This window comes from Phascolarctos cinereus, unplaced genomic scaffold, assembly GCF_003287225.1.
Source record: "Phascolarctos cinereus isolate Bilbo 61053 unplaced genomic scaffold, phaCin_HiC Scaffold_5;HRSCAF=322, whole genome shotgun sequence".
NCBI classification, from domain to species: Eukaryota; Metazoa; Chordata; class Mammalia; order Diprotodontia; family Phascolarctidae; genus Phascolarctos; species Phascolarctos cinereus.
Window position 1 is genome coordinate 336,782,646 of NW_027555958.1, and position 15,363 is coordinate 336,798,008.

The 15,363-nt window shown below is 38.6% G+C and overlaps 2 protein-coding genes across 3 annotated transcripts in view; one reads left to right on the top strand and one right to left on the bottom strand.

The window, feature by feature from the left end:
* The first annotated feature begins 1,287 nt into the window (after window positions 1-1,287).
* COA6 (cytochrome c oxidase assembly factor 6) lies at window positions 1,288-10,167 on the top strand. Of its 2 annotated transcripts, XM_021000476.2 has the most exons (5): window positions 1,399-1,609; window positions 3,085-3,236; window positions 5,647-5,736; window positions 8,250-8,345; window positions 9,854-10,026. In XM_021000476.2, exons 2-4 carry the CDS (start codon window positions 3,093-3,095, stop codon window positions 8,343-8,345), a joined length of 330 nt encoding a protein of 109 aa, XP_020856135.2. In that variant the 5' UTR covers window positions 1,399-1,609; window positions 3,085-3,092; the 3' UTR covers window positions 9,854-10,026. The 2 variants fall into 2 exon arrangements, with proteins under 2 accessions (XP_020856136.1, XP_020856135.2); XM_021000477.2 differs by lacking the exons at window positions 1,399-1,609; window positions 5,647-5,736; window positions 8,250-8,345 and adding an exon at window positions 1,288-1,392 and having other exon boundaries at window positions 9,854-10,167.
* Window positions 10,168-11,591: 1,424 nt separating this feature from the next.
* TARBP1 (tRNA guanosine 2 -O-methyltransferase TARBP1) overlaps window positions 11,592-15,363 on the bottom strand; it is an 82,073-nt gene continuing 78,301 nt past the window's right edge. The window contains exons 28-30 of the mRNA XM_078156241.1: window positions 12,943-13,067; window positions 12,359-12,495; window positions 11,592-11,985 (exon numbers count right to left, since the gene is read on the bottom strand). Coding sequence (XP_078012367.1) covers window positions 11,820-11,985; window positions 12,359-12,495; window positions 12,943-13,067 — 428 coding nt within the window. The 3' untranslated portion in view covers window positions 11,592-11,819. The remainder of the gene's footprint in view (window positions 11,986-12,358; window positions 12,496-12,942; window positions 13,068-15,363) is intronic.

Here is a 15,363-nt window from a genome sequence, read left to right on the forward strand (position 1 = left end):
GGCACAGAACACAAGCAATCTATCTGAAATTCAGTGCCCTTTCTACCATCTGATGTTCTTAACCTTTTTTGTGTCAGACCCTGTTGGCAGTCAGGTGAAACCTATGAACCCTTCACAGAATGTTTTAAAATCATCATTGAAAATAGTAAATTTCAGTTACAGATTAGTGAAAATAAAAATTTTTTCCTCTAAATGCATCGATCCCGTGCATACATACCTGTGGTCCATGGACCACAGGTTAAGAGCCCTTGCCCTTTACCAACAAACACTTATTTAGCATCTGCTATGACGAACCGTACTAAATGGGTGAACTACACAATTCAGAAAAGACAGTCGCTGTCCACTAGGGGCATACTGTCTAGCAGGCGATGACAATAATTGGAATAAGTAAAACACAATACTTATTATTTGCATTTTAAAGTTACATATCTGAGTTCTAAGAGAGGTCAGATCAGTCCTGGGATTCAGGGAAGGCTTCTTGGAAGAGGCAGTTTTCGAGGAGGGCTTTTAAGGATCATCAGAGGCAGGGAGGTGCAGGGCTGAAGACATGGCCTCAAAGCCACAAGACCTTCTTTTAAGTTCTCTCACCTATACTGGCTGTATGACGTTGGCAAGTCATTTAATCTCTCAGTTCTCTGGCTGATTAAAACTATAATTTACAGAGCACGTGCCAGCCTGCATTGGTAGAGGGAGTTCGCTACGCAAAGGAAATCAGGAGTCCGGTCCTCATGCCTATACCTTTTAAGGGTGATAGACTTGGATGTGGAAGCGGGTCTTCGAAGTAATCCAGTTCAACCCCCTCATTTTACCGATAAATAAACGACAGCTCACATGTTAAGTGGCTTTGTCAAGGTCACCCTGCTTGTGACAGCACTAGAATTAGAACCATTAATAAGACTTTACACAGGTGCAGGTTACATCCTAAAAGCACAATTCTTCACTAGACAGTATTTTATGATTTGGGTTTCCTATCACATAAAGCCTCTTCCCTCGGTCCAGCCCTACCACCTCCCCGTCCCGGGATCCCGGACCCCGTCCTAGCCCAGGAGCAGGAAGGGAGCCCGGGTAGGGGTAGACAACCGAGATATCCTGCCCACGGCGGAAGTGAAGGGAGACGGAAAATCACGGCGGAAAGTCGGGTGTAGGGTCCCCATGGTAAGATGCCACCCCCACCCTCAGACACGTCAGTGTCTCTAAGACATAGGCCATCTTCCTCCGCCACATCGGGTCACGAAGTCAACTAACTTCACACCAACAGCTTCGGGCTGCAGCCGGAAGTCACTCACAAAGAGGGGAGGGGAGCCAACACAGGAAATCCCGCCCCCTCCATCTCGAGGAGACGGTGGCTCGAAGGAGTCGCACCGGAAGGGCTCGGTGTTCGCCTCCAAGCAGGTAAGTCGCCGTTCTTATGATGGTTTCCTGATTGCGGTGGTGGCCCTCGGGTCTGTACAGACTCCGTCGTTAGACAGAAGGCCTCCCGTCCCCAAAGTCGTGTTTCCGGTGCTGGGGAGGCCGCTTTCCAGGCACCTGCTCCTCGCTGGCTTTGGGGGCGGGGCCAGCGGACGGAAGCAGGAGGAAAGAAGCCGCCGGGCTCTTCCCGAAGCCCAAGGTTGTTCCGTAGGGTCAGACAAATGTCGAAAGTTTTACAAACTTTAAGCCTTTATGGATGATTCAGTTAGTAGAGGGAAATCCTGACCCACACTCTGTGACCTCTCTGTCTCAGTTTCCTCGTCTATAAAATGGGGATAACAATAGTCCCCGCCTCACAGGGTTGTGAGGATCAAATGAAATACGTATAAAGCGCTGTGGAAATGTTCTTTATTATTGTCAGGGTAGGTAGGTGACTCAGAGTGTAGGGCCTGGAGTCTGAAAACCTGAGTGCAAATCCGGTTTCAGACACTTAACTAGCTGTATAATCTTAGGCAAGTCATTTAATCTCCGTTTGCCTCAGTTTACCCTGGGGGTTAATAATAGATCTTACCTCAGAGTCGTCGACAGAATTAAATTAGATAATTGTAAAGTGACTTCAGTCATTTTCAGTCGTGTCCGATTCTTTGTGATCCCATTTGGGGTTTTCTTGGTTTGCCATTTTCTTCTCTAGCTCATTTTACAGATAAGAAAACTGAGGCAAACACGGTTAAGTGCCTTGCCCAGGGTCACACAACTAGTAAGTGTCTGAGGTCGGATTCGAATTTAGGAAGATGAACTTTCCCGACTCCAGACCCAGCATCTATCCACTGCACCATCTAGCTGCAACAACTGTAAAATATATGTGCCAGACACGTGCTATATAAATGTTAAGTGGTTGTAGTCCTCATGATGTAGTCATCATCATCATCATCCTTAGCTAGTTACTTGCCTGGTGCAGTAAGGACTCGGGAACAAGGTCAGGACCTGGAATCTTTCAGTCTGTAGTCACCTTCCTTAGGAGTATTTCTTTGTCCATCCCTGGTTGAATTTTGTTCAGAGTTGATGATGGGGGAGGGGTAAGATTTTTCCCAGTTTATAGCTTCCCTTATTTTAACTCCCTATGCCTCATCTCTTCACCTATACTTTGCCTTTATTATTATCTGTAATCCTTCCACCCTAACAATTTTATCTCCTGTCCCAATCTTGATCACGTACTTAGCCAAGTTCAGTTTCATACTGTCCTCAATACAGATGTATAGGACAAAGTCATTCCTTGATGGATAAATGGACAAAAGATATGAACAAGAAATTCTCAAAAAAAACCAAACTGCTAACTATTAGCAAATGCATGAAAGATTGCTCCAAATTACTCATAAGAGAAATGCACCTTACATTTAGCAAATTTTCAAAGATAACAAAAGAAGAAAACAGTCAATTCTGAAGGAGTCAGGGAAGGACACACTAATACACTACACACTAATAGTAATATTAATACACTAATAAGGTGAAGCTATGAATTGGACTTAAAAGCCAGCTCAGTGCACTCTGGCTCCTTGGTATCATTTGTGGGCAGTAAGATTCTAGTAGGATTCTGCCTTCTCTTCTTATATAGTACAAGTTCCTTAATAAATGAAGGGAGTCTCTTCAAGCAGTGGTCCTTTTTTTCTGTGATAGAAGTAAAAATGACAGCGCCTTCCATGAAAGAAAGGCAAGTTTGCTGGGGAGCTCGTGATGACTACTGGAAGTGCTTGGATGAAAATACCGATGATGCCTCTAAATGTAAAAAGTTCAGAAGCATTTTTGAATCAAGCTGCCCTCAACAGTGGGTAAGTAATGCTGGCATTTATTCGTCTTTTTATGTAGATAGGGAGACAAACTTTCATTTTTAATAAACTTTATTAACATTTAATAAATATCATTTATGACAGTGCCTGTCACACAGTAAGCACTTCATAAATTCTTGTTAATTTTATGAAAAATGTCTGAATATATTGTTGCTCATGTTTCCAAAATAAAGTATTTTGTGGTAGAGGAAAAAGCTTGCCAGGTGTCTGTTTAAAAGACTTGGATTCACATTCCAAGTTCTGCAACTTTGTGACCCTGGATAAGTTACTTAACTTCCCAACCTTAGTTGCCTCATCAAATAAGGGGATTGAACTAGATTATTTCTGAAATTCCACTCTGCTCTAAATTTGTTATTCTATTAACAGGATGATGAAGTTCTCCTTAGTTCTTAATTGCCACTTAATAATAGCTGACATTTATATAGTACTTTTAAAGTTTACAAAATGCATTACACACATTTTTATTTGAGCCCAGTTCCAGACTGGGACAACACTTAAGCAAGTGCCATGGTAGTTAATAAACAGATAAATCAGGTGTTTTATCTTTTATAAAATCAGTAATCTTCTCCAGAATTTTGCTAAAGACTGTATAGTGTGTGTTAGGATACCATGAAGTCTTTAGTATCACTACTGGTGCTAAACATTATCCTTGATTACCACTGACCCTATGAGGCAGGGGAGAGGGGGGCGAGGATGATAAGAAAGTTAGGAGGTAGAAAAAATAACAATAAGTACCTGATCCTGGGGAATGTTACCTCTAAGAGGTACTTGATGCTGCCTCAGGTAAAACCCTCCCATCTGTCCCCCACCTCTCCATCACTACACACCCAGCTCTAGGCTTTTATCACCTCTCACTTGGACTACTGCAGTATCTTCCTAATTAATTGATCTCCCTGCCTCAAGTTACTCCCCTCCCCAGTCAGCTCCGCACAGCTGCCAAAGTATCATTCCTAAAGCTGAAGGCTGACTTAGTCACTCTCCTCATCCTAACTTCATTGATTCACCATTATCTTTAGAAACAAGTACAAGCTCCCCTCTCTGACATTTCAAGCCCTTTTTACAACCTGGCTCCAACTAGCTTTCCTAGCCTTATTCTTTATGCAATCTTTGGTCCCATCTGGCTGATATTCTTGCTGTTCATCAAACATGACATTCCATTCTCCACCTCCTTGGCTTTGCACTGGCTGTCCCCCATTCCCACGCACAGAATATACTACCTTCTTACTTTTGCTGCTTAAAATCTCAAGTTTTCTTCAGTGCTGAGCTCAAATACCACCTGAGGCCATTCCTGACCCTCACTACCCCCTCCCCCAACTCTTAGTGCCTTTCTCCCCAAATTACTTTGTATTTATTTTTTATATATTTTAGAGATACTGATGCATATGCATGTTATCTTTCCCCAGTAGAGTAAGCTTCCTTGTGGCAGGAACTGTTTCACTTTTATCTTTTTATTCTCCCACTGGGTAGTACGAATTCAACAAATGCTTGTTGGTTGGCATCTTTGCTATGTTATTTACTCTTGGTTTTATGTTGAATAGGATAAGCACATTTAAGTTTACATGTACTTTCCTCACTTTATCTATGTTAGAATTAAGTAGGATGTTGAAGATCAAGTTGTCCAGTAGATCCATTCGGCGCATGCAGCAATGAAAGTCAACATAACTATTTGCCTAATTTGTAAAACTATTTAAATCAACTTATCATTTGTATTGAAAGTTATGCTTTCTTGATAACCAAGTCAATTAACAGTTTATCAGGTTTCCACATTAGACCTTATTATCTCTCACTGGACTATTACAGTAACCTTCTAATTGGTCTGTCTGCTTCTAGCCTCTCCCCACTCCACAGCTGCCACAGTGATTTTCCTTAAATGAATGTCTGACCGTGTGACTACCTTTCTCAATCAACATCACTGGCTCTCTATTGCCTCTAGGATAAAATAGAAACTCCTCTATTTGGCCTTTGAAGCCCTTCACAACCAGGTTCCAAATTGTCTTTTTAGCTTCAGTGTTCTCCTTTTCACACTCCAGTCTAGCCAAATTAGCCTTAATGCTGTCCCTCTCACATGACACTTTTGTCTCCCTTCTGTACCTCTGCACTGGCTGTCCCCATTGGCTGGCATGTACTCCCTTCTCACCTCCACCTCTTAGAATCCTTTAGATCAACTCATTTTCTACACAAAGCTTTCCTGATTCCACCCACCACTACCACCACCCCCCCCAGCAAAAAACAAAACAAAACAAAACAAAAAAACACCTGTCAGGGTCCTCCCAAGCTAAACTGACTTGTATTTTTTTTAAATTCATCTGCATATGCTTTAATTGGCATTTATTAAATGCCAATTAAATATAAGTAGGGGCCTGCCCCCAGTTTTAATAAATAATATTTACAGAGATGTTATAAAGGATTCATGGTTGGTGCAAGCTGGAGGCACGGAAGGAAAGCACTCAAGGCTGAGGGTTCAGGAAAAGTCATGTTCAAGGTGAGGCTTCAGAAGCTGAATCTCTGAGAGAGTGAGGGGTTTTAAGAGGTAGAGGTGAGGAGGGAGGAGTACCTTCTATTGGCAAGGGAAATGACAGGTGCTAATGCATATAGATGGGAGATTGAGGCTAGTATGTGACTAACAGAGGTAAGGTCAGTTTGGGTGGACTACTTTGTGGAACAGGAAGAAAATTTGGGACTTAGAAGGTTGGTTGAAGCCAGATTATGAAGGGCTTCAGAAAGCGAGAGAGGTTTCTCTTTGATCCTAGAAGCAATAGACAGCTACTAGAGTATAATGCAGGGAGTGCCATAGTAAGATCTATACTGTAAAGGGGATGGACGGTAGTGGGGAGAGATGAGGCAGAGGAAACAACTAGGAGCAAGAACCCAAGGGAAAGTTGATAAGGGCTTCAACTAAGATTGGTGATTGTGTGAATAAGAAGGGGACAGACTCAAGAGTTGTGGTGGTATTAGAACCAAGGTTTGGCAAATAATTGGACAGGTAGGGGAAGAACCAGACAAGTAACGTCATGAAAGCCTAGAGAAAAGGGTGTGTATAGAACAGATGCTCTTAACCTTGAAGCTATTGGGGGGGGGGTCCTGTAGATAAGAGTTGGGGGAGCTGCCCCCACCCTGGGCACATTTGTGAACTGGAATAGAAGTGAATTACAACTTCATTTTCACAAACTTTTAGCTGTAGCTCCTTCCTCCCATTGGTATAGAGAGCTCCCAGTGATGAACTTCTACCAAAGCAGATCTTTTCTGCATCTTCCAGTCTTTGAAGTGCCTGGGTAGAATAAGTAAACAGAGGATATGAAGAGCCATCATATTATTAGAGATTGTAATGAAGGAGGACAGAGGTGGATTACATTGAGGGGTTTTGAGATGAAGAGATAGACAGAAGTGGATTACATTGAGGGGTTTTGAGATGAAGAGACAGACCCTGGTCAATTTTCTCAGTAAATTAAGAAGTCAGGTCCTCAGCTGAGAGTGTGGGAGTAAGGGAAAGGTATGGTATGCTTGAGGAAAGAAGAGAAGGTTCAGAACAGCCTCTATGAAGAGTTCTAAAGAGAGTCAATTAGGGAGGAATAGAGAGAGGCCTTGATTCAGAGAAGACCCAGCTGAAGTGTGGTGACATCAGTTTGTAGTGTACCTAGTCAGCTTGGTTGTTAGACTTCTTCCAACTCTGTTCAGCAGCATGTAAGTAGGAGGGAAAAGGTAGATTATAGGAGTTATTCAAGGTTGAGGTTTGGCAAAAGTTAAGAATTGGGAGATAAGATAAGGGATTCAAGAGCCTATAGGATGAAATTGAATTTCACTAACTGTGGTCAAGATTGGGAAGGAAGGTAAGTTTAAAAATGGAGTGGAAGGATTAGAGATAATATATTATCTCTTCCACACTGTGACTTTTCCCATTGCGGTTTTGATATATTATGGGCCAGCACAAGAAATTAAATGGGAATTTTTTGGGAGTTTTGTGGAAGCTGTAGATGACACAAAAAAAGTTTAGAAACTCAGAAATGCATTGAAATACATGTATAGTATAATATAGCCTATGACCAAATACTTAACCCAAATTTTACAATAAGGTACTGTTAACACCCCTTACCCCCCCAAAAAAAAAGAAAAAAGAAAAGAAATTCAGACTTCTTCTCAGGTATGAAGGGAGGTCCAAAAACTTTTATACAGATTTTCCAGATTGTTGGGGTGCCATGCCCCCACAGTGTGGAAGGGATAACTGTAGTGAAGGCAAAGTATAGGTGAGGAGATGAGGTTATGATCAAAAGAGTATGTCATATATGTATATTTTCTTCTTACAGATTTCATGTTGAACAAACACTATATATTTGTTAGTTCACATCAATTCTGCCTATAGTTTTGTCAGGATAGATAAAAATCAATGAGTTATTTTTTTTTAATTTTATTTTAAAATAGAAATTGCCATTTGAGGTTGATATTAAAATGTTTTTTTAACGAAAGGGAAAAAACTCCCTCCAGAATCCTGTATATAAACAGATGTCATGATGTAATTGAAAACAGCATTGCATAGTTTATAGAGCCAACCTTAGAGCCAGGAAATCCTTGGTTCAAGTCCCACCTTTGACCTAGACTAGCTGTGTTGACCCTGGGAAGTCACAGTACTGTAGGCAGCTCTTAAGCCTAGAAAAAGTACCAACCTGCATATGAGTTTCTTCATCTGGCAGTTCCCAATAGCAGTTAAATAATAAATAGCTTCAGTCCCCATAACTATTAAAACCATTAAGAAAAACTGGTATTTTACTCTTGGAAGAGACCTTAGCAAGAAGTCATCAGTACAACCCCCTTATTTTGAACCTAGGGAAGCTCAGGCTGAAAGGGCTGAAGAGTTTGCCCAAGGTCACTCACTAACTTCATGGTAATCCCAGATAGTTCTAGTTCCTAATTCAGTGATCTTTCCACTATATCATGTTGACCTTTATTACAGCTTTTAATAATACATTCTTTAAAAAGTTTTGATGCCTTTTGTTTTTATAGGTAGCTAGGTGGCCCAGGGGACAGAACAAGTACTGGGTCTGGAGTGAAGAAAACCTGAGATTTGGCCTCAGATATATATTAGCTGTGCTACCCTAGGCAAGTCATTTAACCTGTCTGCCTCAGTTCCCTCATCTGTAATATGGAGATAATCATAGCACCTACCTCCTAAGCCTGTTGTAAGAATAAAACATTTGCCAAATGTTCTGCAAACCCTAAAACACTATATATATATGCTGTTATGCCAGTCATTTCCCAACATACCCTCCTGTATAAATAACCAAGAAAAGCAGTTAAACAAAACCGTTTGACAGATTGAGTATGATATATGCAGCATTCTGTACTTGTGGTCTCTTAATTCTCTACTGAGGTAGAATTGTGCTTCATCTGTTCTCTAGGACCAAGATTGATCATTGCAATTAATTAGTTTGGTTGCCTTTTAGTTTTGATTGCATCATTGTAGTTGTGTTTATTGTTCTAGTTGTAACAGTTCTCTGAATTCTTCTTTCTCATTTCTTAATGGATAGTAGGATTGTTGCAATCCTGAGTACATGGTTATCTAAGATGTAAATACATTTATAGCCTTTTGAAGAAAGTCTGAAACATTTTGCAAACAAGGAACTCCGTGCGCTTTTGTGAAGTATCTCTGATAGTTCCATGAGAGGAACTGATGGAGTAGAAAAAATCATTGGAATTGCAATCAGAGGACTTGGGTTCAAAATCCAGTTTTGCCAACTTTGTAACTTTTGGCATTTAACCTCTTTGGGCCTCAAATTCTCCATCTGTAATAAAGGGGGAGTGGGGCATGGTGATCATGGTAGATGAGATACCCTCCTTCTCAAATCACTTCACCATGTTCACATTTGAAGCAGTGGGAGGCCCTGCCACAGCCTGTTCTCCACTGGTAGCTTTTTCTAGCTTGGGAAGCACTGCCAAATTTTCATTATTAGTATAACCTTCAAGAGCCCAGAGTCCCCTCTACGTCACAATGAAGCTTATACAAAATGAAGTATGTTTTGTATAAAAAAATTTATTTAATGTACTCATACTAATGATTTAAAGTAGTCACTTTAGTGTAAAAGAAAGCAACCCCAAAAATCAACAAGTTTTAAAACCAATAATTTTAATAGCAATTAAGTTGTAAGAATGACATCTGTGTTTCTCTATTTTGTGAGAAGATAGTGTATATAAAATTAGATGGTATTTGGACATATTAGTAATTTTGAATTATATCCATTCAGGTTTTCTCTTTTTTTTCTAAGTGGGTAGAAACGTGTACTTAGTGTCCATGCACTTTCTAGAAGGCATTTTGGTTCTCAACCCTACTTTAAGTCATATTTATTTATAACTCTTATTGTAGGCTGCTTTAAATTTAAAAAGCTTAACTATATTCATCATTTTTAATGAAATCTTAATATTTTATTTTAAGAAAAATTTTCTATCAACTCATACTGATTCCAGCTCTAAATCTTGATTCTGACATATGTACATACTATAGAAATATGTTCAGATGATGATTCAAATTATTGACTTTTAAATCTTTGCTCTTATTTTGCCATGGTGTCCTTTTTACTTTGTCTCCCTTAATTGTGTTTTCTTTTTAATAGATTAAATATTTTGATAAAAGAAGAGATTACTTAAAGTTCAAAGAAAAGTTTGAAGCGGGACAATTTGAGCCTTCAGAAAGAACAGCAACATCATAGCTCTCCGTTAAAAAAAATTTTTTTAACAAATACTGAGACTTCTTTGTGGACATCATTAAATATTCCTTTGAATGCCAGATTGCCTGAATTTCTATGAAGTATGACAGATTGGACTCATTGTCAGCACAGCTCTTTTGCTCTCAACAGTACTAGAAATGATCAAGAATCCAACAGAATATTTAATTCATCCAGGGAATAAAGTGATGTAGAACACTTAATTTATATTGTGGAAGTTGGTTTTATTGTTCACTTTCATAACACAAAGTAAGTAAACATAAGTGATTTTTTTTTCTTTTCTAGATGAGAACCACATTTGAATGTGGTAAAAGAAGTTTTTGGAATTGATACTTTTAAGTGTTTATATATGGCATCAACATTTTACTTCACTGAAATTTAAAAACTTGAAAGCAAACATTGTAAGATATGATGCAATATATAATTTCAAGGGGGTAGAGTTTATATGAGTCAAACTAAGTATTTTGCTACATGTGATGGTTAATAAACAGTTAATTTGTAAATAATGTAGTCTCTTTAAGAAAATATAAACTGAGGTCATGACCTGGGGCCACATTAGAAATGTTTGACAATTGTCATGATAAATTTGAGAAAAGATATCAGCAAGCTTACTGTGTTGATTTATATCTCTGTTCTTACTCTCACCTCTGTTTTCAGGAGCAGTCATCAAAGGATAACTGGGCACAGAGATTGTACTTTTTTAATTAAATTATACCTTTTCAATGTAATACCTTTTTAAAATAATATTTTAATTTTTTCCAGTTACATGTAAAAACAATTTTTAGCATTCATTTTTTAAAATGTTGAGTTCCAAATTGGAATATAATACCTTTTAAGGCCTAATAGAAAACACTAGGCATCAGAAGGCTAAGATTTTAATTCTACTACTACCACTGCTACTCACTGGACCTTGCATTTTATTCTCTGAAGCTAAGTTTCTTTATCCAGAAAATTGGGTGAGAGGTCTTCTACCCTGCCCATCTCCCAGGGCTATTATGAAAATTAAATGATTAAAGAACTAGAGGCTAAAGGGACTTTAGAAGTAACCTAGTACAAATCCTTCATTTTACAGATGAGGGAATGGAGGCCCAGAGGTCGAATTTGAACCCAGTATGTGAAACAAGCTATATAAAGATTCCACACATGGGGCAGCTAGATAGTGCAGTGAATAGAGCTCTGGCCTTGGAGTCAGGAGGACCTGAGTTCAAATCCAGCCTCAGACACTTAACACTTACTAGCTGTGTTAGGGCAAATCACTTAATCCCAACCACCTCACCAAAAAGCAAAAAAAAAAAAAGATTCCACGCAGCTTCTCATCAATTGTACTATTAATTCAGCTCTACCTTCCATATATTCAATACCTTGATATCCTTTACTAGTTTGATTCTGACTTAAATGGTAATGACTAATGACTACCCCCAAGACTTTACATAGCACTTTTCAAACCTCTCTCATATAGGTATCATGTGTTTTGTATTCTAGCCATTTCTATAAATAATGTGTCAATAGATGGTAAGCTCTGTGAGGGCAAGGACCACCTAAACTTTGTATTACCCAGTTTCCTAGAACAGGGCTCTGAACATTTCTGGAAGAGCTTAATAAATATTTCTTGAAATGAAATATGAAATGATGATAGAACCATGATTTTTATTAAAGAACGCAATACCCAAAGTTACTTATTTCAAAGTAATATTTAATATTTTAAACCAATAAAATAAATATAACACAAAAAACTTAATACAAAATTATCTTAAATAAAAGTTTAGCCTGTTCCTTAAGTGCATATAGAGTTTAAAAATATATCTCAATAGCACCATTAAGTTCAGATAAGGCACAGAACTTTCTATTTTTGTAATTACTTTATATCTCTTTGCTTGATTATCTGTTGCCTAGTATACTCCCAAATTAGTAAAGCTCCACTCACATGAACATTAAGGGAGCGTATGATGCCATGCTGAGGAATTTCCACACACACATCCAAATGCTGAATCAGGTTTGCTGGGATTCCCTCACGTTCATTTCTGATGAGGGGAAAAGGAAACAAAGGCAGCTTTTCATATAGTCATAATGAAATAAGAATACTAATTTTAACATGGGCATGCAAGAAAAGTAATAAAAGGACCCAAAAACACTTACAATAAAATACAAGTAATCCCAAGTTCATGTTCTATGCAAAGTCAAAAATTAAAAGGGTAACAGAAAAAAAAAACCAAAACCTTCTGCAAGCACATAGCCACTGGCCAATGACTGGGACTTCCTATCTTGAACAGATCTAAGTGAATGCCATATGACACCACAGAAAAGCTAACTTGGATGTCACTATCATTTGGGTAAATAGTAATTTATTCAACTTATTGGGGGGAAAAAAGAAGTACCAGACAGAAAGGAAATTACCCTAATAAGAGCAGAGATTTCTCAGGAAAACAGTATTTGGTTAAGTCTGAACTTTTGGCAGTTTGTTCCACACCTATGGTAGTATACCCTTCTGTTTTTTTCTTCTGTAAGTAATCAACAAGCTGAAGTGGTTTTACCTAAAAATTTAAAAAATGAGTGAAGAATTCAAACGTTAGAAAATTTCACCTATGGCCTTTCTTAGAGAAAAATTAATACCAGAAAAATTTCAAGAAACAAGTTTCAGCATATAAAGTTCTCAAGACAAAAAGCTAACACGCCTTATAGAAGAATACCATATATAATTCATATTTTGTTCATTAAGTTTACTAATATGTAAAAATGAATAGCTATACAATGAGTCTGACTTGTAATGAGATTATTGGGTCCCTTCAGTAAGACTACATTAGGGCTAATAAAAATACAATAAATGAGGGAGGAGGAACTAAGTGGTGACTACCTCCTATGGGATATTTTAAGGCTGGCTTACTGTAAAATTTCCACAGAAATGCTATTTTAAAAAGAAAAGAACTTTATAAAACATTTCTAAATAAGATAATTTACAAAGTAAATTACTTTTTACTCACCTCCACCAGAGGAAGCCACTGTTCTGCAGAAACACTGAGATGCTGAAACTGCTTATCATTGACATAATGAAGACTTCCTACTACTAGAGCTGAGGCCCCAAATATTTCACAGGTCCGGCACAAACCTATAAAAATAAATAAAAACAATGTAAAAATTATGTATTTCCTTTTATAACATTAAGCTTACACAGACTTTAATACTTTATGAATTTGTAATTTGCCTATATGGATATTCTCTCTTAGTAATGTAGATGGATACTCAACAATAAGTATATTAGAAGCTGGTCTTTGAGACTTACTGTGGCCAAAAAATGTATCACCCTGTAGCCAACCTTAGCAGACCACATGTCTAAAAACTGAACACCCTTTCCCTTTAAACCCTCTCCTTCTAAACTTGCCTATATCTGTCAAAGACATCACTCACCATCATTCTAGTGTCTCAGATTCTAGATCTCAGCATTAATAAGGACTCACTTTCCATCACCCTTCATGACCAATGAACTGCCAGGTCTCATTTCTACCTTCATAACATTTCTTGCATCCAAACTCTTCCCTCCATTCACACAGCTACCCTTAAGTTCAGGTCTTCATCATGTCTCACCTAAGGCCTCCTAATTGGTCTCCATGCCATAAGTCTTTCATCTTTCTAGTTCATCCTATACACTGCTACCAAAGTGATTTTCCTTAACCATACATCTAACAATGTGATGCCCTGGGACTCAATCAGGTCCAGTGGCTTCCTATTACCTCTAGGATGAAAAATAAACTTCTCTGCTTAGCTATCTTTCCAGCCTTCCTGGACATTACTCCTCCTTATACTCTGCAATCTAGCCAAACCAGCCTTCTCTCTATCTCACACAATACACTCCATCTCTTATCTTGCCTTTGCACTAGCTTGCCCCCCTTGCCTGGAATGCACTCCTTTCTTACCTAGACCTCACTAAGTATACTGTCTTCCTTTAAGATACAGCTCAGGTACCATCTTCTGCTTGAAGCTTTTTCTGATCACAATCCTCCTTCCCAAACCACCTTATTATATTTAAATACTTTTATTAACTTTATATTTTAACATGAACTTGTTTCTACACTAGAATGTAAGCTCATTGCGAACTGCAAGTTTCATTCTTTTCACTTTATCTCTAAGACCTAGCACAGATCTTGGCAGACAGATTGACTGGTCCTGAGGTGCTTATTTGAAGCATTTAAAGGTCGGTGGGACCTTCATTCTACTAGCATAGTACTTGAGAACCTTGGGCTATTTTCACATCATGATGGTTAGGGGAGAAATTGGGGATGACAAATATTTTAAAATCTGTAACTTATGAAAAACAAGAATTAAAATGGGGAAGAAAGTTTCTAATTAAACTATGCTATCAATAAGGAGGAAGTAAAATTATAGTAAAATATTCTTTTTATATTTTCTAGAGAGGCTGAAAGATACTATTTACAAGTAGCAGGGAAAGATAAATTGAGACATACTACCTGTTATATTGTGGTAGCCCAAAAAACCACCATAATCCTATCTATTTTTCAGTCATGCATTTAAGTGCCTACTATGTGCTACTATATGTACTACTATGCAAAATGCTAGGATACAAACAGAAAAGCAAAACAGCCCCTGCCCTCAGGGAGTTAACATTCAATGTGGGGGAGGGGGTACAAAGAGTAAGTACAGACTATATACAAAATACCCTCTGATGGGGTTGTAGGGAGACCAACAACAGGGAGAATGATGAAAGGACTGACAAGGATGCACATATAATAAGCCTTCAAGAGATTTATGGGTCCCAACAAGCAGAGTTTAGGAAGGAGAGCATTCCAGACACGGATCCAGCCCCTCAGGACATGAGATCTCATGTACAGGGGACAATCAACAGGACTACATGGCTCAACTGTGAAGTGTGTAAGAGGGAGTAATGTGCAATCAGCCTGGGAAAAAATGTAGATTATGAAGAGTTTTATGTGCCAGAGATTCTGTTTTAAACATAAAGGAAATAAGGTAGCCACTGAAGTTTTTTGAACAGAGGAGTGACACTACGACACTTGTTCTCTAAAATAGATCCATTTGGCAAATGAGTACAGGATTATAGAGGAGACAGACTTGAAGCAGGGAGATCAATCAGCAAGCTATTGCACTAGTCCTCACTAAGTATATATATTAGGGTAGTTCTGGTGTGTCAGATAAGAGAGATGCTACAGTGGTGGAAGAGAGAAGATGACTACTGACTGGATATAAAGGTGAGTGAGTGGGGAGCCAAGAATGACTCCCAAGTTCTGAACTTAGGAGACTGGAAGGAGAGTGGTCCCCTCAACAGAAATAGGAAAATTAAGCAGAGGGTGGGTTTAGGGAGAAATGTAATGAATTCTCCCTTGGATATGTTGAGTTTAGTGTGCTTATTAGTCTTCCTTAGACCTAGTCTT

Coding starts and splice junctions, on each gene's coding strand:
- COA6 (XM_021000476.2), top strand. CDS start 3,093: ATGACAGCGCCTTCCATGAAAGAAAGGCAAGTTTGCTGGGGAGCTCGT. Junction 3,237..5,646: donor CAAGCTGCCCTCAACAGTGG/GTAAGTAATGCT, acceptor TAATATTTACAG/AGATGTTATAAAGGATTCAT. Junction 5,737..8,249: donor CAGGAAAAGTCATGTTCAAG/GTGAGGCTTCAG, acceptor TTGTTTTTATAG/GTAGCTAGGTGGCCCAGGGG.